The sequence below is a fragment of the Engystomops pustulosus genome, chromosome 10 (assembly GCF_040894005.1).
Source record: "Engystomops pustulosus chromosome 10, aEngPut4.maternal, whole genome shotgun sequence".
NCBI lineage: Eukaryota > Metazoa > Chordata > Amphibia > Anura > Leptodactylidae > Engystomops > Engystomops pustulosus.
In genome coordinates this window covers 87289026-87316626 of record NC_092420.1, presented here as the reverse complement: position 1 = coordinate 87316626, position 27601 = coordinate 87289026, and the positions used below count along the sequence as shown (strand labels likewise).

The 27601-nt window shown below is 40.4% G+C and overlaps 1 protein-coding gene across 1 annotated transcript in view; it reads left to right on the top strand.

Moving 5' to 3' along the window:
- The window catches only part of AGBL4 (AGBL carboxypeptidase 4), a 1134440-nt gene that overhangs the window by 439949 nt on the left and 666890 nt on the right, over positions 1-27601 (top strand). The window contains exon 4 of the mRNA XM_072127046.1: positions 281-375. Within this exon, the coding sequence (XP_071983147.1) occupies positions 281-375 (95 nt within the window). The remainder of the gene's footprint in view (positions 1-280; positions 376-27601) is intronic.

Below are 27601 nucleotides of genomic sequence, written 5' to 3'. Positions count from 1 at the left end.
CATGTAAATGTAAGTGTAAAAGCTACACAAGCGCCACTTAAACATAAATACAATGTAAACACGACGCAAACGCCTTTTAACGCAACTGTCAGCAAAACATCATGCAAGCGCCATGTCTCACTTTTAGAGCTTATTGTTCTGTCTGATCTTTACATATATTCAACATTTTCCGGTGTTTCTCCACTGGACTCTCGTCACATCTTGAAGCTTATTTAGCAAAACTTTTAGTAGAACACATTTTCATGTTTAATGTTTTTGTGGGGTTTTTTTTTTCTTCCAGAGAGTAATTTTCAACATTGTCAACTTTAGCAAAACCAAAAGTCTTTACAGAGACGGCATGTCCCCAGTCGTGAAGTCCACCAGTCGTCCTAAATGGTAAGAAATTTTACATTATTCATACCAACGGTTGGATAAAAATTCGAAACAATTAAGTCTACTGAAAAAGTTCTCAACGCTAAACACATTCCCCAAATCCGCCAAGGATCCGGCACACAGGATAAATTTAATGAACAAATGGTGAATATATTGTTTGGGTCTAAACTCAACTTTTATTAGACAGCTGATATAGAGAGCAGTAGGTATAAATGGTATAAATGAGGGGGTGTAATGACCCCTTGAAGTATTAAGAGCTGTGGGGGCCACCAGTGGGAAGTAGTCTCTCTACTAGGACTGTATGACCTTTTTGAAGAGGTCATCTATTGAGCGTTTTACTGACATGGATTTATCTTTTTCGTCTGGTTATTATTTTTGTCTATTGCCCATTAACTGGAGTTATAGGTCCTAAGTGAAAATTGTTGTAACCAGCCATATCATGGTCCTAATGTCCTGTGGAAACGAAACCAATAACTATTGACCTTCATCGATGTCCAGTATTGACCAATGTTGTCCAATCTTGACCAAAGAACAATCTTGGTTTCAAGCTATTCATAATCTTTTATTCCACTTTATGTCCTTGGTTTTCTAGATATCATAATTCAATCCATTATAATTATAGGACATACCAGGTCTTAAGGGGCCCATATACCGTGAATGGCTTTTACCAAATGCTCATTGTCAGATAATTCCTGAAGACCCCTCCTACCCACATACGTCCAGATTCCTCCAGACATATCTGTTTTGGTTTACAGTGTATTTCATGAATCTCTCTCTATCAAGAAAATATCATTGTGTCCAATAATTCTGGAGGCCACTTTATGCTAATAATAGCTGGCCTGTCTCCTAGTCTCCTAGGTTGGGTTGAGTGTTTTTACTATAGCCGATGGAGCCTTTCATCGAAAAAGTTGGTCGAAGGATTCTAGATTGTGCATTAGATACAGACGATCTTCCCGACGACGTGGAGTTCAGAATGTCAGACAAGTACAAATGAAGAAGCATGTACTCATGCCAAAAATGTGCGATATTTGAGGAGTCAACAGTTTTCATTAGGGCCCTGAAGCTGTGGTCTACAGCTGCGTTTGCTTAGAGTCCATTGCTTAGAGTATACATAATCCTGAAATTCAAGGAGGTTTGTGGTTTAAAATAAAAATATATTGGGGGATTGGGGTGGATAGAAAAAAACAAATGGTGCTCCTTCTCATATCATTATTCACTGTTTTTGCTCCTGTGATTGGCCACTGTGGTCATATGACCACTTAAGCTTGTGGTCCACTTTTTCTTTCTCTCCCCGGAAATCTTTCTTTCAAAGTAGAAATCTTGGAAGCCCCTTTAATTATTTTGGGCATGTTGTATAACGATTGTCGGCGTCAATGATGTTTCATTCTACTCTAAATATTTCCAAAATGTTCTACTTGACACTTAATGCTATGGATATATGATATTATATTTGGCTGTAACAGAAAAGAAGAGCAGTTATTAAGGGGAAATAGCAAAGTTTTAGTCATAGCCTTGCAGGAAACTGACAACCTGTCCTTCTCCTGCAAAGCCGAACGAGCACAACTTTGCCGTACTGTCAACTTTTGCAATAAAGTTTTTGATTGATTAAAGTGAGTGCGGTTGGGGGGTTGCTCTCTCCTGCATGTCTCTTGTAATCAGACCAAGCAACCAAGACAATCTGACAGGCGTAAGGCTAATTTTGCAAAACTCTTCCCAAGTACAAAGCAAGTTGCTGTGGAAGCATCTGACCTATTACATGATAAAGTTTGCAAATACTCCAGGTGGGGATCGGGAACGCTATAACTCTTCACTATTCAGCAAGTCCATTATCACGTCGGGGGCAATAATGCTAAGGAAGGAGATAATGGGGCAGATTTACTTACCCGGCCCATTCGCGATCCAGCGGCGCGTTCTCTGCTCTGGATTCGGGTCCGGCCGGGATTTATGAAGGCAGTTCCTCCGCCGTCCACCAGGTGGCGCTGCTGCGCTGAAAATCATCTGAACGCGCCGGAATGCACCACCTCGGACCAGGTGAAGGTAAGCGCTTCCCAAGCGACACTTTTTCGGTTTTTAAATGCGGCGGTTTTTCCAAATACGTCAGGTTTTCGTTCGGCCACGCCCCCCGATTTCCGTCGCGCGCATGCCGGCGCCGATGCGCCACAATCCGATCTCGTGCGACACAATCCCGGGGCAATTCAGGTACAAACGGCGCAAATCGGAAATATTCGGGTAACACGTCGGGAAAACGCGATTCGGGCCCTTAGTAAATGACCCCCAATGTGTTATGAGTAACTACTGACCACCAATCACCTGAGGTCTTTTACTAGAGTCATATGAACATTCCTAATGAGTATTTATAGAGTCAGGGACCTCCCCATGGACCAGTGTCTGCATCTGGAGGAGAACAGCTAAAGAGACTTAATATGGGGGAATTGTTAGGACAGTATTTGCTTCAATAAGGAAAAGCAGATATTTTACATTCTAGCATTTCAGGAGAAAAACTTATATAATAAGAACAGCTGTTACAATACACAGTGATAATGTGATATTTTGTATAGTGTTGTATTGAGGGTCCTTCAACAATTCCCGTGACGTCATGTTCATATCCAGAATCCTGGCTCTGAGCGGACAGGTACAACACTCAGTAATGTGGAGAGCTGAAAGAAACGATGGTGGGGGAGGGGGGCAGAAGGATCTATTTGCTCCTTCTTGCACGCTATGATATAGCTGCAGATATCACAGGTTGGGCCCGGACCAGAGCAAGATGCATGACAGCAATACCCTGTGCTTCAGCAGGGCAAAGAGAAAGATAGGAGGCCGCATGATGATTGTTGGGAATGTGTGTTTCTATAATGACTGGCCTGCACTGAAAAAGCTAAGAGGGAGGAGGAGCTCACTGCAAAGAACCTACTGTGCAAGTTTTCATTGGAATTGTAGCCTCGACATTCTATAACATTCTATAAAGGCCCTTTTCTATTAGATGGTGCTGTTGGGCCAGTGATAGGTGAGTGCAGTGAAAGACACCTATACTAACGTGAACACGAATGTCCCACAGAACAAGTCCCAAAAAAAACCTAACTAATGTTCTTACAGTGTTAAGTAGGAAGCAGATGTCTCTCAGAGTCCTTGTTAAGCTGGGAATCTGATGTTTAATGTCTGAGGTGTAATACAATGCTTTTTGAGTGGAGGAGCCCCGGCCGGTGGCTTGACTCCGATACACTCCTTCCTACCAGAAGTGACCTTAGATAGGCTACGGAAAGCTGCACAATACACAGCGACACATTTCAAATGTCTTGGATGTCTTTGTCAGGGACTTATAAGTGCTTCTTCCTTTACCCAACAGGTATTGTCCTTTTCTCAGGGAGATCCAATCCGACTTACATGGCTCCAAATAGTAAACTGTGATTCAAGATGGCTGTAACTAATGTTTAGGCCAACGTTCCCAAAACCTAAGTTTTATTAGGAAACCAGTTTAACACATTAGGGTATTCCTAATTTGCATAAATGAATATTAATTAGGCTCTTATTCAAAACAACTGTCAGTAGTGTAGAATATGCTATTGATCTGTGAGTGTTTAATAACTAAAAGGCAAAAAGATCCAACTCACTGTTTAGCCCTCTTGGTACTAGTGGGTCAGTTTCAGAAATCCTTTTTGGCTTGGGACATGTGTTTAATAAAGTCACCTCCCCTCTAGTGAGGTTTAACTTGCACTATTCCCCAAAAGCGGCTATTATGTAATAAGTAATGGTGCTTCTCCTTACAGTGGCGGAATAGGGGGTGTTCCTGTACTTCCCTTTACTATATTATGCACATGTTCACATGTTCTGACACTCATATACCACATTGAGTGTTAGAACATGTGAACATGTGCATAATATAGTGGCGCAGAGGCCCTGAAATAATCGCAAATGCTAGCTTATTGCTAGCACTTGCGATTATTTGCCCTGATCCGCCACCTTCACGCCTGGGGGGCGTGAAGGGGCGTGAAGGAGGGCGAGGCCGGCCAAAAGGAGGGCGCGGCCGGCCGTGAGTGGGCCGGCGTGGGGCGTTACTGTCCCCGCGCCTGCGCACTCGCTGCCGCTGGCGACTTTCATATGTGAAAAGAGCGGAAGCCTCTTGATGTATGCCGCTGCGAATAAGCAGCGCCAGGGAATCGTGCGCCAGCGTATGATAAATATGCCCCAATATCTGTGTGCAGCCTACATATATTTTATTACACAGGCAATGCTCACAATGGGGGGAATTTAACAATGTGTCTCAGGTTCCGCCAGTTTCTAGCTGGAAAACACTTGTCTTTTCCTTCGCCGGGTTTATCACTGTGATGATGAATTCTGGTGCAGGATAAGACTGTCGGTTACTACTTTAGACCTTCTTTTAGTTGGTCTAAACTGTGCGTCAGAATTTTGGGAGCACGGACGATTTTTCGCAAACCACTCCCCTTCCTCGCTAGACCATGCTTATTTCCCTGAAGGCCCCACCCCCTAATCGGACAAGTTGGGAAAGTGCCAAAAAAGGTCTAAGAGCTTTGATAACTGGTTTAGTTTTTGGTGGCCAAGGGTGCGCGGGGGGGTGGGGGTTGGGTGTCATTGTTGGAAAGAGTAATAGTCAGATTTATTTGTTTAGTGAACTTTTACATTCCTGGCATTGTTCGTAGGGAACGCCTATGTGTTGTGAAAATTTGTTTTCCTCATTTCTGAGAAGGGATTTATCCACCTCCCCTTAAGTGTGGTGTCAAAATGTCTAAACTGCTGATGAATTTATATTTCAGGATTGTGACTTGACTATTAGCATTGGAGGATTGTCCTTACACTGCTTTGCTTTTAGATTTCAATATTGAACTATAGCCCATCCCCTTTGCTTTATGTAAAATCTGGCTTCTGGTTGTATACTACAGCAGTTGCTCAGAGCAGCAGCACAGCAGTGTGAGAACATTCCCCTAGTTCAATAAGTCCATCTACAATCCTGGAATATACATCCAAATCTCACAGTCCTGCTGCTACTAACAACAGACACAAAGGTATTATTACAATACTGTTTGCACTACTGCATTGTCTCATTCCCTTTAAATTTATTTTCCTCTTATCGCTTATATCCTATATCCCTTTAAAGAAACTCAGAATCTAGATATACGACTCTCTGTTGCAGTAACTCACAGGGCATGATTATAAAAAGCTCTGGCATCTAAAACCGGAACGTTCAAATATTGAAGCAGGAGCCTGTAGGTTCGGTGAAATGGGAAAAAAATTAGATGGATTTAAAATTCCATTTATAATTTAGTACCAATTATTCATTGTTTGACATTATCTTAGAAACAGAGCGAAGAACTAAAACAAATATTTTCTCAAAGCTTGAAATGATCTGATATAATGTTCCGGCAGAAAATGAGCACAGCATAAAGTACAGTTTCCTGGTGGAGAATTTAATGGCATTTGTTATAGGAATAACGGGAGCAGGCACTAAAGGTCATCGGTGAGAGTACAACCCAATGGGGGACAGGCACTTATCACCGCATGTGCAGGGGCCTATCTGTCTAAGGTAAATCAACTGAAGTTGGCTGGAACTTTTCTAATTTTCGAAATTTTGCTTGCAGTCTATGAGTGTTTGTTCATCCACTTGGCAAATGAGGTTCAATGTGGATAAATGTAAGGTTATGCGCCTAGGGGGCAATAATCCAAAGGCAAAATATGTCCTTGGGGGAGTAAATCTGGGAGAGTCCCTTGTTTATCAGGACCCAGTTGACTAGTAGATCATAAATTAAATAACAGCATGTAATGTCAATCAGCTGCTTCTAAAGCCAGCAAGATCTTGTCATGTATCAGCAGTGGTCTGGACTCTCAGGATGGGGATGTAATATTATCACTGTACAAGGCATTGGTTCGGCCTCACATGGAATATGCCGTCCAGTTCTGGGCACCGGTCCATAAAAAGGAGGCCCTGGAGCTGGAGAGGGGATGACAGAGAGCCACAATGATGATAAGGGGTATGGAGGGTCTCGGTTATGAGGAATGATTAAAACAACTAGATTTATTTAGTCTCCAAAAGAGACGACTACGAGGGGACATGATTAATTTATATAAATATATGAATGGTCCATACAAAAAATATGGTGGAAAGTTCTTCCAGGTTAAATCAAATCAAAAGACGAGGGGGCACTGTCTCCGTCTGGAGAAAACAAGGTTTAATCACCCGAGGCGACAGGGCTTTTGTACTATGAGAACTGTCAATCTGTGGAATAGCCGAGCTCAGGCGCTGGTCACAGTAGGGACAGCAGAAAGCTTGAAGAAGGGTCTAGATGTCATCCCCTTCCTAGTTTGAACTTGGTGGACCTGTGTCTTTATTCAACCATATAAACTATGAAACTATGTAACATTACAGAATACCTAACCTTACAGAATTTTTACATAGGTAAGTAGTCCAATGTTTCTGGTCCTTATGTACTGCATTCTATAGCAGTTGTCCCCTCTGTAAGCTCTATCTCTAGTTCTCAACTGTCTCAGAGCTGGTTGGCGATCACCTGGGGGTAGTATATAGACTCCTGCTCCCTCCTCCCCCTTCCCTCTCCATACACTTATATGTTCTCTAAGTGTCCCTGGTTTTTCATGATGGATTTTTGATGGTAGATTTTTATTTATGTGACTGAACAGGGGCCACGTTAGTCATTCAAACTATTACAAATTTCCTCAGAAAAGATAAAGAGTCTTTTCCAGCTGATGTTACAGGGAGGATGTTGAATGTATAAAAAGTGACTTTACAGGAAAGCAGCCGGGAGCGAGCTGACAGCCGGGCCGCATGTTTTTCATGCATAATTTAAATAAATTAAATGGAAACAATTTCATTTGCTACATTGTAAAAATTATGCATTTATGCTGTCACTTTGACACCTCTAAACAAGAACAAGTGACCTTTCTATTGTAGTTTGGGAAGTGTTTGGAAAAAGGCTTCAAAGTTCTCGATGTATCTGCCACCGAAATATGTCACCGTTCAGGTCATGCTCATTGCTTTCTGTGGATCTGTCTCTTTCCCATGTTGTATCCGATTTTAAAAGACATCTTGTTCAATTAATTTCCCTAGGCTAACATAACGTAGGGCAGGTATAGGGGCCATAGTGGTGGCTGTGTCCATTAGCCAGGTCCCTCTAACAAAACCTTGATCTGCCATCAAGTCTGGCAGTCTAAGTGTTGTGAATCCTTCTCTCCTATTCTCCGCACTGAGATTTATGATGTGCAGGCTCCAGGCATGTTCTCCTCACTAATGGAAAGCATAGTAAGGAAAGTTGTGGATATCATACATCGAACTAAATCTATATCTAAACTAATAATATTGGTATCTACCATACATAGAGCTGAGCTTCTGTATCTAAGCTGACATGTTAGGAAGGTTGTCTTACAGATATCCTTTCTCCAAAATATATGGGATATATAAGATACCCTTGTAATAGCAGAGTGTCTTGTTGGGGACCTTGATGGAGAATCCGCAACCTTAAAGACAAGATTCTTAAATATACTCAGGATAACAAAATAACAGATTCTCGAATTCAATGTTATTAACAAAAATACAGCATTTCACATATATAATTCCAACCTGTCTCTATCATTCCTGGCTTTACAATTTTGGTTGTTCCTGGATAGAACCGTAATTCCTCTGACTATCGTCAGATTCTTCTGTCTGCACTCATGAATAGCTTCTCCTGTCTGCACTCATGAATAGCTTCTCCTTTCGGCACACTGCACTGCGCTTTGCCTACTGCCCCTCTCCCCTAGATTACAAGACCAGCTCAGACATAGGCACTTCCTGCCAGCAAGCAGCAGTGTGCAGAGACTTACTCTACTAGCTACAGGCAAGATAAGGTCTTTATAGCAGAGTTGACTGTGTTTTATTGATTAGGTGAGAGAGCAGAGCTGAGAGTGTCATTGGATCTTATATCCATCTCATGAATCTCTTATCTCTGATCTGTCTCATCTTGTGTCAGATACTAACAAATGTTCAGAAGCTAATAGAAAGTGTATATAAACCCTGGGTCCTAATAATCTAAGCACATGGTCAGTACACAGCATCTCACAGCACAGAGGGATCATGAAGTGTCTGCTTAGAGAATCTCTGGAATCTTACACTGACCATCACTGAGTGATAGGAGCTAAAACATCAATAAAACAGCAGTAAAATTGTTAAGTAAGAGAGAGGGTTAAAAAAAATATCATCCATAAGTTTGGCATTCGGCCTCCGCTGGCCACTCCCCTTCCATGGCAGGTCACACCCGTGTGGTGACACGATTATGCCTGTTAACTCTGTAAATGGTGTTGGCACCTTCAGGCCACCATGTCATCTAGAATCGCAGGAAGTGACCATCCTCTAGAAAATAGCTGGTATTTATAGAGTATGACTGAGCAATCGGGTTTGGGTCCCCAAACCGGAACTCACTTTTCCGGCTCTGTAAACCCAAATCTGAACAAATTAATTTAACCTTATTACTCATCTTTTTTATCTACAATGGCCTCTTTTAATGGAGATCTATGTTTTCTATTGTCGGGCAACGGCTTTGGCACAATGGAAGGGATATTTATATATAATTACCAATGTGGCAGGGTTGAATATCTGTTGGCCATATGCAAATCTTGCTGAAAGCTATTACTTCCAATTCCACTAACATGCAGGACATGACAAATACGTTGTCAATAGGGGAATAGAATTTAACCACTTCGCGACCGCCCGCCGTGTATTCACGGCGGCGGTCGGGTCACGCTGCATGGAGAGGGCTCACGGGCTGAGCCCTCTCCATAGCCGGTAAGTCTTTGCTGCATATCGATCTTTGCTGCTAGCACCGATCGCAGGTGTTTTCATAGCGATGGCTAAAAGTTTTAAAAAAAAAATTATAATAAAAAAACCTAAAATTTCAAATCACCCCCCTTTCCCTAGAACTGACATAAATATAAATAAACAGTAAAAATCATAAACACATTAGGTATCGACGCGTCCGAAAATGCCCGATCTATCAAAATATGATAACGGTTTTTCAATGCGTTTAACCCCGTAACGGAAAATAACGCCCAAAGTCGAAAATGGCACTTTTTTTCCATTTTGAAAAATATAAAAAAAATCTATAAAAAGTGATCAAAAAGTCGTACAGTCCTAAAAATGATATCATTGAAAATATTATCAAATTTCGCAAAAAATTACACCACCCACAGCTACGTACACCAAAGTATAAAAAAGTTATTAGCGCCAGAATTTGGCAAAATCAAAAAAATAATTTTTGTACAGGAGGTTTTAATTTTTGTAAATGTATGAAAACATTATAAAACCTATACAAATTTGGTATCCCCTTAATCGTACCGACCCAAAGAATAAAGTAGACATGTCATTTGGGGCGCTCAGTGAAAGACGTAATATCCAAGCCCACAAGAAAAAGGTGCAAATGCGTTTTTTTACCATTTTCACTGCATTTGGAATTTTTTTCCCACTTCCGAGTACATGACATGGAATATTTAATACCATCACTATGAAGTGCAATTTGTTGTGCAGAAAACAAGATGTCACACAGCTCTTTACGTGTAAAAATAAAAAAGTTATAGATTTTTGAAGGTGGGGAGTGAAAAATGGACATGAAAAAACAGGAAAGGGCCCGGTCCTGAACCGGTTAATACCAGTGAGGAGCTTACTAGATCAAAAGAACAAAAAGAATTTGCATGGTAAACCCAACGTGTCCGATCTTCTTCCAACAACTATTTATGGGAGTCTGGATAATTGGCTGGTATTAATGTGTGTGGCCCCTTTAAATGCCGTTCCGGCGCTTATACATCAAACACCGATCTGTGACTCAAAGTTTCGTAATGATCTTTGGTTTTAATAGAACAATGTCATCTAAGTTACATACATCAAAATCACTTATCTGTCTTTTGCTACGTTCAATCTACCGTTCTCCTGATTGCCTGATCTTATCTGATGTCATTTCAGCTCATATTTTACCAGTTGTTTGAAGGAAGAATTATCCTTTTTCAACCTTGCGCTCATGAGAAAATGATGATTATGCAGCCTCAGCCTAATGAGCATTTCAAGAGCTTGAACTTGATATCTTCTTAGAATCAGGTAGATGTAGGGGAATGCAGAAGTAGTGCTCACCCCTCGGTCCCGGGGCTTTAGCGGACATAAGACTATTCAGCCACATAAGATGGTTCCTGGTGAATCAAGGACTCATTGGGGACTTGTATGTTTTTTTTTTCTTTGGTGTAAATTTGAGACTTTTGGATGGTTTTTTTTGCGCCTTATGTATGATCATGTCTTTTTTCTTGTGATACAGGTTTAGTTTTTCCTGTCCTGGCAGGTGCAACTTTTGTCTTTTTTTTAGACCTTTATCCAAATGTTTTAAATCCAAATGAACACAAGCCATGTGAGTAGATTACATGCAGGAGTGGACACTACTATAAAATTTTGGATTTGAGGCCGGTGCTTGCATTTTCATCACTCTAGACACACCCCAGGGAGATGACGACATATGAGGGTGTGGTCACACAAGGCGTAACACATGTGTTTTCAAACGGATCACAACAGGTGAGAAGAGGAGATTTGCCTAATTACATTGCCCTCAGTATTTACAAAACGTGTGTGTCAACACACAAAGATATGTGTTACCATTGTGTTAACATTGTGTAAACGCATGTGTTTTGTAAATGCCAAGTTGACAGCAATGTAATTAGGCAAATTTTCTCTTCTCAACTGACGGGTGTTAACACCACGTGTGGCCGCACCCTTAGAAGTGACCAATATATTTCGATAAAATGTGAATGCAAAAATGTATGAATTAAAAAAGACAAAACAGCCCAAACTTCCAATACCCAACAGGTTTATGTGCAAAACTTTAAACATTTAAAACAATTTGCATGTTAAAACAGGGTCGGTGAAAAAAAATTCATCCCCTGCACCTGATTAGGTGCAGATTTGCCCCTAAAAAGTAGCAATAATAAGCAAAAAAAGTGAAGTGTATGTGAAAACAACTGGAAAATAAAGATACATAAGGCACTGCAAAAGGTGTTCGTTACAAAAGTTACAGTGAAAAGTCGCAAAAATGACAAAATAAAAATATATTCTTTGTTGTGGTTCCACATGTGCCCCAATTGTCATTGAAAGAGCTGTAACATATCATATTCCATCAGGGGGTCAATAACAAAATCAAAGACTTTTAGACCTTAGAATTATGGGTTTTCCGAGGTGAAAGACAAAAAGTCCCTAAGAACTGTGATTGCTCTTGGCAATGTACATCAAAGGCAGGATGTGTTCGAGAAAACATTGAGAAGGTGAAGTTGGAAATTCTTGCAGATATGTAAAGCCAATTTCTTGGCCTTTAGATGCTTCAACACACATGACTTTGCAATTGAACTCCTGAGTGCAACTCTAGGAGGTAAATATATCAAAATGTTGACCCACTGAGGTTCATCAGTGTCCATAATCCATTCGGTTGGGAGGGGATCAAACATGAAGCCAAGGACACTTTTGGACTCTCCACCATAGTTTAGTTCGAGTCTCACGAATGTCAAAAAGTCGCAAATCCTAAAAAAATTAACTACTCTTGGCAATATACTGTACATCAAAGAAACATGAACCAATGGAGAAAAGTCAAAAATATTTGTACATATTTATCAGGGTGTACTGGCCCTTAGGCAAATCAGCCTGGTCTATGATGGCGCTATATACATTTTTGTGATTGAATTTTTTTTGTACAACTCCAGGAGGTAAGATATATTAAACATTAATCATAAGAGGCCAGAATACCCATTAGATCAATGACCCCTTTCAAAAAGTCAATAAAAGACTTTTCGATATATAGATTGTCTAAGAAGAGTTTCACCGAACATCTGTGTGTAACTAGAGGACATTTCATGCAACATTTATAGGATATAATCCGGAGTACTGATGGATGGTGGCAACATGACAAGGGACAGATGTTACGGTTTTATTCTCATTTGTTAGATGGAGATATCTCATTATATTACATGACAGATTCTGTGCATTCTCGACAAAGAGCTGGGTATGCGGCCATGCTTGTGTACCGAAATCCAAAAATTTCAAAAAGTTCTTCATTTACCATTAAAACTATTGTAAATATAACCACATAATACACAAATCGTCTACATTTGAGGTGCCAGGCCATAATGGAAAGGGCTTCAGGAGGTTGTATTTCTTCCAGAATCAGAGGGCTCACAAAATGTCACCACCCTCATGGAGCTCCAATTCTCCCTGGGGTGACTGTGTCCTAGACTCCCAGGAAGCCTCATGGATGCCTGCTGGGAACTGCAGCTTTGGTACTCCACCACCAAAGGAGTCCATCTAGGCAAAGTCAGGGCTCAATGAATGAGGCTAATTTTTGAGAGCCTCCTGGTCTTGGCAGAAATTCTACTGTGACCAGAGTAATACACTGGAAAGGTATTCCATGACCTCCTGGTTCCTGGTGAGGGGAACTGAAGCCAACTATTTCACAGATATTGTGGGTTCTGGTCCCTGGACAGCAAGGGGCCGTTGTTCGAGTTTGGCATTCAGCAAAATGCTCATCAGTAACACCTGCGTTTCGGTGACTTGTTGGTGGCACCATTTTTCTGAGGATCTTGACGTTCCCCGTGACATCATGGGGAGAGACAGGATACCAGGCTAACACCACTATTGGTGTCAGCCTCAGTGTTAAAGGTCACAGGTGCGGCAGTATTTAAATGGTTAAGACCAATCATGGGTGTTTGGATTTGGGTCCGGGTACACAAACCAGGACTTTCAGTCCAGGTATAAGCGAGGGTTGGTCGGCTAGATGCAACGGGTGCTCTCCACCGGTAGAGGGGTATCAACAACAGTGAAACACTGACTCAACTCCAGTCCAAGAAAAATTGTTAAAATAAATAATTCATTTATTTATAAAAAAAAGTTGTGCAATTAAAATATATATATAAATTCCTTCTAACGCGTTTCGGGTCGGATGACTCTTTCTCAAAGACAGGACCTGCAAGACCAAAATCCCCTGGGCATGCTCAACACTTCTCCGGGTCAAATCAAATTTTTTTTTATTTCGAGATATAATATAAAGTAATCAGTACTGAATTGTGCAACTACTTTGTAAAAAAAGGGGCTAGCCCAAGATTTAATATAAGGGATTATATGCTGGTCGGTAGTAGCCCTGAAGTTGAGCATTTACACAAATTATTGAAACACCCCTTTAAAACTACAAGATACCCTTTAAGTATTTTTGGTTTACATGACCATTTGTTTCCCATAATCTTAATCACAAGTGACAAAAAAATGTTTCGTATAATTTTTGGGTAGTGTTGAAAGTGGTGGGAATCCCCATGTAATATGTCTAGTTCTTAGAGTCTGGAGGATAAGATAAAGCTTTGATATATATCTTGTCTTATAGTAAGTAGGTTCCTCTAGCCCTCGCTGACACTCATGTATTATATATGTCTGTATACACCATAAGGCCGTTGTGTTTAGGAAACAGTCGGGCAGCTGAACCGGCCACTTTCAAATTTCCATTTCATTTTTCGGAGAACAAACTTGGTGTAAAGGGCAAGAAGAAGCTGCAATTAATTGGTTCCTTAGAGAAGGAGAGTTAAGCAGAAAGCAGACGTGGATTGTATTCTAAGAGTATCCAGACAAGTACCTAAAGTACGGCTCGCCCCGGTACAACACACACACAAGACGCAAAAATTATTCCACCGCTTTAATTATTGAGCACAGTTTGATAAAGATGAAGCCGCGGTTTGCCCAAAACTTATGTTAATATTAATGATATTATACTCTGCAGTCCTCATGCGCTACTACAAATCTCTTCCGTTTCATTCCCCTTAAAGAGATTGGGCTTGCCATTATGCTTTTACATGTTCCACACACATTGTACAATAATAAAATAATAACAAAAAAGAGGGGAAAGAAGAATTTAGAACTCGGAATTATATCCGGAAAAATTCTGGTTGAAAGGAAAGAGAGAGAAGACGTCGGTAAGTTTTTGAGGTTATCATATAAACTGTAATAAGGAAACACTCGATGGGGCTCATTTACTAAGGGTCCGAATCGCGCACTTTCGTCGGGTTTCCCGATGATTTCCGATTTTATGTTTGTGCTACATTGTTCTATTTTTATGACTTTGTGCTTTGTACCTCATTTGTTGTTTATATAGTCCATTAAGGTCTTTTGAATGTAGGCCAAACGGATCATTTCAACTGTGAAATATTTATCCCTTATCCAAGTATGTTGGATGACCCAAGGTCAGTAGAATGGAGATATCAAATTCCCTCTATGGGTTCCCTATTGTGGGGACTTTAGGTTCCAGCTGTAAGGTGATCTGGACGTCCCATAGGAGTCAATGCCGCAGGACACAGCTCCACTTGTGAAACGGTCCTCACCATGTCCATTGTTGATAAGGTTATGCTCCATACTACAGCATGGAAGGATAACCAGTCCTTAGAAGGAGGAACACTTGAAAATGGCGTTACCGATCCCTGTATAAGAGCTACTTTACATTAAAATATCCCCAAGTGACCAATAACAGATCATGATCACCACATTTTATTTTTAAAATAATAAAAAGGGAACTACACGTTTCGTGCTTGAGCCAAGACGAAGAGGCAGGTGAAGCACTTGGCTCGAGCACAAAATGTGTTATTTCTACTTGCCCATTTTTTTATTATTTTATGAAGAAATAAAGAGATTTTATCGTGGTCTTATGTTGGTCACATGGGGCTATTTAAATGTAAACTAGCTCTTATACGGGGATTAGTAGCGCCATTTTCAACTGTTCATACTTCTAAGGATCCTTCCACGCTGTGAATGTCATTCACCTCTGAGACACTTTTGGACACTGCGGACCAGACCACTGGTACCCCCATGTCTCTGTCATAAGTCTTTCAGTGGAGTTGTGCCTGCAAAGCCCCACCCAGTGATACTTTAAACTTTTTTTGTGAAGAGTCCTGACGTACCACACAAGGATTGCGCTTTTTCTCTCTCTTTTCTTTCCCTTTTGTAAGTATTTTTAAAGGGTACTGACCCCGATCAGCACCAATCAATAGTTCCAGTGCCTGAGACAATACACTTGATGGTGCCAGAAGGTTCCTTCCAGTATATAGTAATTGAGACAGGAAATGTAGCTCAGTTTCCTTTGAAGTTAATAGCAACAGAGCTGCAGTTCCCTTTCCTGGCCTCTATACAGTGGACGGAGCCTTCTGCTTCTGGGTCAGAGCAGAACAGCAGACCCCCACCAAATGTTTCATTATACTTGCCGGTGCCGGTCTTGTATGGGCGTTAGTTACTAGGTGAGGCAGGTCCCTGGCTTCTGAATGGGCCCCCCTGCCCCCTAGGAAAATATACAGATTTCTATATTTAAACATTTATACACTTATGCACACACAATTTTAACACTGATTTATAGACTTGCCCCAGTAGCGAACTGCCGATTCATGCTGTGTACTGTGGAAGATGTGACCTGTTATATACATACAATGGGGCACATTTACTTACCCGTCCCGTTGACGCTGCCAGTCTGGAATGTCCTACTAGGATTCAGATCTGCTGCGATTTCTTGAATGCGTCGGTTCCCCACTCAGGTCCGCCGGAGTTTACCATCTTCTTCCTGGTGCATGTGAGTGCTGATCTTGCAACACAATTTGAATTGTAAATTCCGCAGTTTGTCCGAATCAGTCGGGTTGCTGACGGCCACGCCCCCTGATTTGTGTTGCATGCAAGCCAGTGACGATGCGCCAAAATCCAATCGCATGCTCCAAAAACCCCGACGGAAATGCGTCCAACGGACCCTTAGTAAATGTGACCTGATGTGTATTATAGTGCAGATTCTCCATTCTTTAGTGTGTTAGTTCGAATGCCGGGGCCCCCTGACACTGCAGCCCCATAGCTACCGCTGTAGTTACGCCCCTGTGGTCTTGCAACAAATGACATCATTGGTTTTCCAGATGCCCTGGTTCAACGTATATCTATATTTGTGGTGTTAAACTTTACTGGGATTCCTCAAGGCAAAACCCAGTAGGAAAATACAACATAACATTTCAGGTTGAGATCTAATTACCTGAGACATCAGATTGTGTCTCACTATAACCAACCACAGATAATTTCTCTGTACAACTACAGTAGCGTTTGTGAATCCCTGCGAATCAATCCCTTATTAGCATTTCTATCGATGGAGAACATGCTTGTTACTGGCAGTGGGAGGGAACTATTTTGCCTATAGGGACAATTTTACTTTTCCCTTCTCTTCCCTACAACAAAAGGTTAATTAGAACTTTGGGGGGAAATCAATTTTTCTTTTGGCTTTTGCAAAACCTCAGCATTTTTTGTGCTTGTGCATTGCAGAATCTTGATGACTCCCAGTGCCGTAGACGTATTAGCGTTGAGTAACATTTGTAAAATACGGGAATGGAAGCCCGGACAGGACTTTTGTCTGATAAATGGATTGATTTGCAACACATATTTTTGGGAGTTTGTTGACTTCAAATATTATTCAAGTTTTTTCTTTATCCAAGGTTAAAGCTGGCGGACATATAGGGGCAGATTTACTTACCCGGCCCATTCGCGATCCAGCGGCGCCTTCTCTGCACAGGATTCGGGTCTGGCTGGGATTTAAGAAGGTAGTTCCTCCGCCGTCCACCAGGTGGCGCTGCTGCGCCGAAAATAATCTTAACGCCCCGGAATGCACCATCCCATAGCAGGTGAAGGTGAGCGCTTCCCAAGCGACACATTTCGGTTTTTAAATGCGGCGGTTTTTCCGAATACGTCGGGTTTTCGTTCGGCCACGCCCCCCCCCCATTTCTGTCGCGTGCATGCCGGCCCCGATGCGCCACAATCCGATCGCGTGCGCCAAAAACCCGGGGCAATTCATGTACAAGCGGCGCAAATCGGAAATATTCGGGTAACACGTCGGGAAAACGCAAATCGGGCCGTTAGTGAATGACCCCCATAAAGTTTTAAAAGGCAAGAGAAACCAGAGAGAGATTATTATAAAACTTGGATTTTCAAATTTGACTTTGACAAAGTCTCAACCATCACCATGAATATTTTCAATCTCTTCTTTATAAAAAAAAGAAAAAAAATTGTATAATTTTATTTAGTGCCAACATTTAGGCCAGTGCTGTAAGTTCAAGTAACTATGAGGGCTCTTAATCTTAAAGGGTTTATTCAATTTTATGCTTTCTCCCATCTTCACAATTGGTTGGAAGGGTCAATGGTTTTGTGACCACCAAGGCCAATCACTGACTTGCACCATTGTCATTGTGGATATCAATGGAAAACAGGAGCTGAAGAGCGGTGAGTACTTTTGTTTTCTTACCCCCACTGCACTTGCCATTATAAATGGAACACCCCTTTTATTCCAAATTTACCCATATTTATGCTTTTGGTTTGTAAAAAGAAACTACTGTGACCAGATATAGCAGAAAGCTTCCCATGGCCAGACTTCTCACCCTTCCAAAACAGAATGTCAACATGACAAGTTGTCTAATAGACATAATGGGGATAAATGGCACAACTACAGATACTATCTGAATGGTCCTTACTGCTGAAGTGCCCAATCTTTTTGCAATCAGTTGCTCCACAACCCCTTCCTTCTGCCCTGAGTGATAGCTGTAGCATAATACCACTACAGGTCCATAAACTGTGGCAGACTCCCTTTAAAAGGGTTTTGTGGTCTTTGGAAGTTATCGATTATCCATAGGAGGGGTCCTAGCAGAAAATTGGGAGGATGGCAAAATGAATAGATTAAACTATGCATCTGTATGGCACTAACAGGAATTGCCGAGCGCAGTACTACCACTTCCATCGTTGCCTTAGACTTGGAATAGAGTGGCAGTGGGAATGCTTGACCAGTAGCTCTACTCATTTGGGTTACAATGGGTCCCCATTCTTTTGGCAATCCCACCACTGGGTTCCTTACTGATCCTTAAGCTATCCCCAATACTGTAAATATCTTGTGGCCAAACCACACCGTACTATGATCCAAAGATAAATGTCACTTTCTTGGGTCGGTAAAGGAGAACTGTAGAGTAAAACTAAATGGAAAGTGGTGCATTGGCGCAAGATAAACCAGCAATGATATGGAGATGATAGTCGATTCCGGCTCTTTCATTATAAGGAGGGCTTTGAGAGTTTGCCATAAAAGTGCAAGATGTTTATGGAGAATTTTACAGTTAAATTGTGACTTTTTTGTTGTCTTAGCTCTGTGAAAGCCTTCATTTTAATGTTCTTCTCTCTTACGATATTCCCATAATATTTCATGACTGCAGCGTATAGAAAAGTATCTATGGGGGTTATCCAGGCAATAAATGAAGTATAGATATAAGTATTGACTGTATAATATGGACTTTTTGTACGGTCAACCCCCCCTAAGACCTCACGTTTGATATTAAATTTCACGATTATTGACCTTCGTCCCATATTTATAATTTATCTTCCCGATTTCCAATGAGCATCCGATTCCCTACTGTATAGAGGATAATATGAATAAATCTGGAGCGGCGCATCACCGTACGTGGGTAGACAATCTATACACGGCGGGTATAAATAGCTGTGATTCAGCCTTGTAAGTGAGTGTACCTGCATCGGACAGTTGTGATGTGAAGACGAAAATTTGCAGTCATTTAAAGTCACCTTTGGGGGGGAAGTTAGGCGTCGGAGTAAGACGCCTTATCTATTTCTTTTCCCCGAGACTTTCACAGCCGACGATAGAAAACCAGTTTTATAACCAACAGCTACTGTACATCAAAATATTGAAATTCTGTTTTAAATGTCGTTTACCGGAGCAGCAGCTTTGCGCCAGTAATTGCCTTGTCAATCATTCCGCTTCCTACTGCTAGAGAAATAACAGGTTGGAATAAAATGGGGTATTTTTTTTTTCTCCAGATAGCAATAAAAGTCAGTTATATAAATAGTATGGAACCTTGAATACTGTGCTTCAAGAACAAGAAACACTTATAAAGAACCTGCCAGACCCTACTCTACATCCATCTCATCCTTAAAGGCACATAAATATATACAGCAGGTGTATAATGAAAGGAGCGCGGGCTATGGGATATAGGCAGATATGGACAAACAGACACCGTCATTTCATGGTTTATGTTATAAAACTGAGCTAGAATAATACAAAAGATTAGATTCCTATGGGAAGCATCTTTTCCCATCATATAACACTCTGTACGTAAAGGGAAGCAGTCAGCAGCATTTCCCTTACTAAATCAATATCACTAATGCAGGATATAAAATATCAGAACTACCATTCCCTGATTTGGACAAAAGTTGCTCATTTAGCCACAAAAAAAATGAAAATAATCCTAAAAGAGTCACATTGGAGGCAATTCATTAAAGGGAACCTGTCATCAGAAATTGGCCCAATAAACCAATACATGTATGTTGTCAAGCAGTTGAACAGCTTCTACATTATGTTTCTGTCATGGCACAGTTTGTGGCATCATCCAGAAAATCTGCTTTGAAGTAAAATGTTAATTAGTGGTATAAAGTCAGGGAGGCGGAGAGTTTAACACTCAAGTCAAGCTCTCCCAACCTCTGAAGTCTCCTCCCAGGTAATTGATATCATTCATCGGTTTTCAGGAGATTTGATCAGTGATGTCCCTGGACGCAGGATCATAATTACAGTAAAGGGGGCGTTTTAAGCAGGGAAAGTTTGACTTGAGTGTTACTCTCCGCCTCCTTGACTTCATAAAACCAATTTACATCTCACTTCAAAGTTGATCCTCCGGATGATGCCACCACACCAGGCCATGAAAGAAACATGATCTAGAGGCTGCTGAAGAAAGGTACCTTTAAATTTCCCTCCACCTGTGCACTCCTATTCACTAAGAAACTGAATATGGTCAAAACTCTTCCAGTTCCAACCTTCAGACTAGATTGGAGATTTTAATCTGGCTGAGACTATAGTAAATGTGACAGGCCAGGCCTTTATGCCCATAGTGCTCATAGTGGCATGCGGGTTGGAGAATAACAGGGACTGGCGGGAATACATACGGGTATACATTTATACAAAAATAAAATGACATTCAGCCCCTTTAAGCAACCACTGGGCTAATGTGGCCCCCCTGTGAAAATGAGTTTGATACCACAGATCTATGGGTGTGTGTCCATGGTTTATATTGTAGGTTGTGGGAAAACCTAATGTGAAACACCCACTAATCAGTATCAGGTCAGAAAGGAGGTGAGGAAGGATGAACCCTAATATGAAACCCCCCTGGCTACTTGACATCTGACCTAGATAGGCGACATTCCCTACATTGACTGATGTCAATGTAAACAAGGTTAATGAAACCAGGAGAGTACATGAGAGACAAAATTGAAATCTATAGAGAGTAGCCATAAGTAAAGAGTCACAAGCAGAAAGGGAACGTAGTACAAAATTAGGAGGCAAGGAGGAAAGCTAAGTGGAAGATGGGAAACTCTAATCTATATCAGGCAAGACAAACATATGAAGGTATCCTACACAAGTATGTAACCAGAGCCTGGCATGGAAATCCAGCCCGAATGAAGCTATGTAGCTAATTAATGAGCTGAGAAAGATAGCGGAGCAAAACTACTCAAGGCTTGATCTATCATTCAAGCTGACCTCTCAACCCAACATTGAAGACAGAATATGTTATATCAAGTAGTGATGGGAAGTTCGGAGCTGGATCATTAGAATTGGCTCACTGAAAAGTGCCGGCTCTTCCAGCTCCTGAACGGCTCCCTGCCTGGAGCTGGCTAGGACACAACTAATTTATTAGAAAATTAGAGAGGGACGGATCAAGGGGAGGAGCATAAGAGACCCCAATAAACATCATATATCTTCCTGCCTGGCCCCTCCCTCTTTAATGTGATTTTAAAGAAGTGGCTCACTGGATCAGCTCTTGAGTGAGAGCCGGCTTCCACCGTTCACTGAAAAGTGCTGGCACTTAGTGCCAGCTTGGTTGCGAACGAACCATCACTAATATCAAGTGTCAGATAAGATAGTACGTCACCATATGCCCTTGAAAATCCCTTTAATCCAACATATATGGGATCTATAGTCCTCAGGCATTTGGTAGAGCTTGGTGAATGACTTTAGACTCTCTAGTCGCTCCATTATATTAGAAAATTTTAGATATTTTTCCCTACAAACAAAGCTTCTGGCATTGAATAGATCCACCATATGAGATCGGAGGAAACATGGCACAGGTCTTATCTTATAGGTTTTACATTATGAAATCTCTGTTGGAAATTTTCGGGATACACAGCTAGAGTCAGACCCCTCAGACTACTATGGGCTCCGTATAATTGTTCTGTACAACTTGGAGGTTAGAAGGATTCACCTGGAAGTTATTGATAAGATCTAGGAAACCTGTTCCCATAGACTAAACCTCACGACACACAATTTATCTGATATGATAAAAGGACGCGTCTCTTCTAGTGTGAATGGCATTTTCTACCCTTCTTTGTCTCCGGATTGAATTATTTAAACAATAAAGATGAAAGTTTGATGGCAGATCCACCATTTATCTGTCCTTTGTCACTTCTACTCGAGCATTGAAAGACTACTTTACTGTGATGGTCACAGATCCGTGCGCTGCCACATCTGACAATGAAAAGCGAGGGAGACAGTAAAAATAACAGGCGGAAAGGGTCAAGTAGATGTTACAATGAGCTTCTCCGTTTCACTAGAATACAAGAATTGCTGCTAACGGGGACTTTCTATACTCTCATCGCTCTTCTTCTGTGTCCGTACAGTGGATTCCATTTCCATTACAATTGTAACTATTTTATACAGAAGGTTAATAAAGCTTATGTCAAAAACTGATGAAAATTTGAATACAATATGCAATTTTACGTAAAAAGTAAGAAATTCCGGGCTCTGCCAGGGATATTAAAAGGCTCCTGCCTGGCACAGCTCATGTCATCCCACTTCACCACCCAACTCTACCCATTCTCTACCCAAGCATAGAGGGGAATTAGTTGTAATTTCCAGTTCTGTGCCTAAAATTGTATAAAAGAATTATATGAAAAAATCCAGTTCTGACTCAACCTCTCCGAAGCAGTGCCAGATTGTCAGACCGATACTAAGTTCAGTGGATGAATGCCGGGACAACATGGAGAAGCTTGGAAGAAAGGTGAGGTCCCAGCACAATGGAAGTCTTCTTAAAAATGTATCTTTTATTATAGACATTAAAATGCCATACAGACATAGTATCAACGCGTTTCGGACTATATGCCAATAATCGTGACTAAGCCACAGCTACTACGCCAGTATTAAGGCATTCAAGCCATGATAAATCCCCCCATAAATTGGCTTACAGGTGGTCCCCAGATTACGTACTGGATAGGTTCTTTATGTTTATTTTTAAAGGGGTTTGCGCATGAAAGAAAGTTCTCTAATTTTAATCCCCTAGTGATATTTACACAATAAAGATCATTTTATACCCCTTACTTTACAATTTTGCTTTGTTTTATTGCTGTTTTAGCTCCTATCACTCAGTGATGGTCAGTATAAGATTCCAGAGTATGAGTGGGAACTCTCTAAGCAGACACTTCATGATCCCTCTGTGTTATGAGATGTTATATGTGCTAACAATGTGCTTACTTCATCAGGGTCCAGGGTTTATCTACACTTTCATTTAGCTGAGAGATGATGAGATGGATATAAAACACAATGACACACTCCAGCTCTGCTGGATCTCATCTACAACACACACAGAGTCAGATCTGCTATACCTCCTTCCCTCTGCTATAAGGATCTTACCTTATTTGTCATGTGTAGAGTAATTCTTTGCAAGCTACTTGCCGGCAGGAAGTGCCTGTGTCTGTGCTGGTCTAGTTTGTAAGTGTTTTTTCAGACAAAGTATTTTTTTTAACCCTGTGGCAATAGGATATGATCGTTTACAGACTGAATGTGCCCATGAGGCAGTCATATGGTATAATTCAGTTTGACTTTTTCACATATTTCAGGGGGTGCATGGATCCAGACTTATTCCTGAAACAACTTTAGTTTAAGACACCTGAATTTAATTATCATTTTTCAGAAGCTTTCCTCTCTGCAGTCCCTGTATGTGATTGGTTAGAGACCTAGCTGCTGTGACTCACTGCTTTCTCTTCTACATTGACTTTTATATAGCTTCTGTGACTCATTGCTTGACAACATTCCCCACATTGATTGATGTCAATGCCAGCAAGTTGAGTCAAATTGAAATCGATAGAGTATAGCCTTAAGTAAAAAGTCATAAGAGCAAAAGGAACATAGTAAAAATTCAGGAGGCAGGGGATGGTAGGAAAGCTAAGCAGAAGATGGGAAACTCTAATCTATATGAAGGCATCTTACACAAGTAGGTAATCAGATCCTGGCAGGGAAATCCAGCCCCAATGAAGCTTTGTAGCCAATTAATGAGCTGAGAGAGATAGCCGAGCAAAACTTCTCAAGGCTTGGGATGGTATGAAAGCTAAAGGAAAGATGGGACTTAAATACCATACACAATACTGAGCCTTGATGATGATCACAGTTTTAAAAAACTTGACTTTCAGTTGACCTTTTCCAGTAGCTTTCATCTCTGCAAGCCCTCTAATTTGCATTTGTCTCTGATCTACCTAGCTGCTGTGACTCACCACTTTCCTTTCTCCATAGACATGTGATCTTTGATGTGTCTTCCTAGAAAGACAGAATGAACACATGAACAATCACCAACGAACACTTTCTTCAGAACGAATCCCTTGCTTTGTACATCAATCTCATTTCCATGACTTCATATATTGTTACTTTTAAAAAATGCATCCAAGCCTTTTCCTGAACTTGGACATTGTATCAGTCATGAGAACATCCTATATCTGTGAAGTCCATAGTGTCACTGCTCTCACAGTAAAGAATACTGTCTATGATGATAGCGATACGTCTTTACGTCTTTCCTCTAGGTGTAGAGGAGGCCCCATGTCTAGATGTAAAGAGATCATGTACTGTCCATTGAAGTACATAGAGATATTTTATGTATTTTATGCCTTACTACTATGTAGTGTGCTGATGCCTGAGTGGTAAATCTCTCGTACTGAGGCTTGGTAATTGGCATGTGGTTTATAGGTGACGTGAGCCGGGATGAGGATGCAGTTTATTGGTAAACAGTGCACACCATTAAGTCCACCAGTAAAGGAGGCTGATGGTCTCGGGAGAGCGTTATAAGGGAACAGCTACATTGCATTAAGGTTAACTGTGCCGTACACTCCGGAGACACGCTCTTGATGCTTGTGAGCTGTGTGAAGAGTCAATTAAGAGATTTGTGTGGAAAGACAGTAAATAGAGCAACACCCATCTAGTATGGGATCGGGCAATGACCGGTATGTGGAATTGTATCTATACTGGACCAGAGTCGTGCTGGTCTTATATTATGACACAGATGGTCATCTTTCAGAGCCATTCTTCTTGACTCCCTATATGAGTGAATACTTGGTTTATTTGAGCATGCATGTGTACTAAACAAGGAGTGGGTATTTACGGGGTTGTACAACAATTTTTCTCCACAACAGGATAGGAGCTGAGTTTCAGATTATTGAAGGTCTTACCACAGGGTTTTGGATAACAGGCCAACCAAAAGTCTCCCTCAGTCTTCCGTGTGAATGAAGTGCGGGTGCTCTGTCTATTAATGAGACTTCAAGGGTAGTGGTCTCTTACAACTCCATAGAGCTTCTCATTGGACCTAAAAGATAAAATTATAGTGTGGATACAACATTTGTAACTTCAAATTTTGGTTGTCTTCTGCTTGACCTTTGGGGTCCTCAATTGTGTTAGAGCTTGGACCCACTGGAGAATTCTCTGCTGGGTCAGTCCGACCCTGACCCCATATAAGTGAATGATGCACTAGTTACGCATTCGTGGTGGTACCCCATTCACAGGAAGGACTGAGGGGGATTTTCGATCCCTGTCTCCTAACCTGGGGTCTTTCATGAGACAACCCCCTTAAGTCACTACCAAGTGGCTCCTTATTTCTCACAAGAAACTGGGATTGATTGGATTGAAATACAAATCTGCCTGTTTGGGTAATTTGGGAAACCCTTTCCAGTCGCCCTATTAATCCATGGTCTACTGGCAGTAGATGTCCCAAAATTTCAGAAAGTTCGAAGCAGATTTTAGCATTACACACACCAATATTCTGCTATAAGTGATGTCTAATCTGACCTTTAAGGCCAAGCCCGTTGTTAAACAACCTTCTCCTATGCCCCTCCCAATTAGTGTCATAACATTGCATGATCGGCAACACCAGGATCCATGATCGGTAAACCATATGCGGATACCGGCTTCTTTTATTGTCCTTATTTTACCGCGTACCAAACTTTTGTGGCCAACGCATAATCTGTAGACTTTTTTGTGTTGACTTTCAGATTACTCATTTTTGACCCTCCGCGGTCTTAGACGTCGGCAGCTTGTTTATGAATGCAAATAGTAATGGAAGCCAGGAAGAGGAAGCTTAAGTGTTGACAGTCTTGAGTGCCGTCTCCAGAGGTCTCTCCTTGATCTCCAGTAAATTATTTTGGCTGACATTTTGCCATATTCAGTAAACAGCTGTGGTTATAATAGTCGTGAGAGGCGGAATTATCCACAAATACAATATATTACATACTCGCCGAGGCCAGAGAGGCCCCCATCCACCTCACATTTTAATGACCTTTCGCTTCAATATTTTGTAATGATTACATTAATGATCCGCTTATTTACAGGTATGCAGATTGTCTATGGAAATGGAGCTTAACCCCTTCTATGTTCAGTTCATTTTTTTGCAAAGAAGATTTACAAACATTCTCCCTGTATCTTCCACCTGTGGAATGATCACTACAGTATAAATGGCCATATAGTGGCTACTGTAAGAATACTTAGGATATGTGACATCACACAATATGATAAGACCTCACATTTTCTGAATGGATCCAAAACAGTTGTATTTTGGCATCTATCTATCTATCTATCTATCTATCTATCTATCTATCTATATATCTATCTCTATCTATCTATCTATCTATCTCTTATCTATCTATCTATCTATCTATCTATCTATCTATCTATCTATATATCTATATCTATCTATCTATCTATCTATCTATCTATCTATCTATCTATCTATCTATCATCTATCTATCTATCTATCTATCTATCTATCATCTATCTATCTATCTCTTATCTATCTATCTATCTATCTATCTATCTATCTATCTATCTCTTATCTATCTATCTATCTATCTATCTATCTATTATCTATCTATCTATCTATCTATTATCTATCTATCTATCATCTATCTATCTATCTATCTATCTATCTATCTATTATCTATCTATCTCTTATCTATCTATCTATCTATCTATCTATCTAATATCTATCTATCTATCTATCTATCTATCTATCTATCTATCTATCTATCTATCTATCATCTATCTATCTATCTATCTATCTCCTATCTATCTATCTATCTCCTATCTATCTATCTATCTATCTATCTATCTATCTATCTATCTATCTATCTATTATCTATCTATCTATCTATTATCTATCTATCTATCTATCTATCTCTTATCTATCTATCTATCTATCTAATATCTATCTATCTAATATCTATCTATCTATCTATCTATCTATCTATCTATCTATCTATCTATCATCTATCTATCTATCTATCTATCTCCTATCTATCTATCTATCTATCTATCTATCTCCTATCTATCTATCTATCTATCTATCTATTATCTATCTATCTATCTATCTATCTATCTATCATCTATCTATCTATCTATCTATCTATCTATCTCTTATCTATCTATCTATCTATCTATCATCTATCTATCTATCTATCTATCTATCTCTCTATCTATCTTCTATCTATCTATCTATCTATCTATCTATCTCCTATCTATCTATATATCTATCTATCTATCTATCTATCTATCTATCTATCTATCATCTATCTATCTATGTATCTATCTCATATCTATCTATCTATCTATCTATCTATCTATCTATCTCATATCTATCTATCTCCTATCTATCTATCTATCTATCTATCTATCTATCTATCTATCTATCATCTATCTATCTATCTATCTATCTATCTATCTATCTATCATCTATCTATCTATATATCTCTTATCTATCTATCTATCTATCTAATATCTATCTATCTATCTATCTATCTATCTCCTATCTATCTATCTATCTATCTATCTATCTCCTATCTATCTATCTATCTATCTATCTATCTATCATCTATCTATCT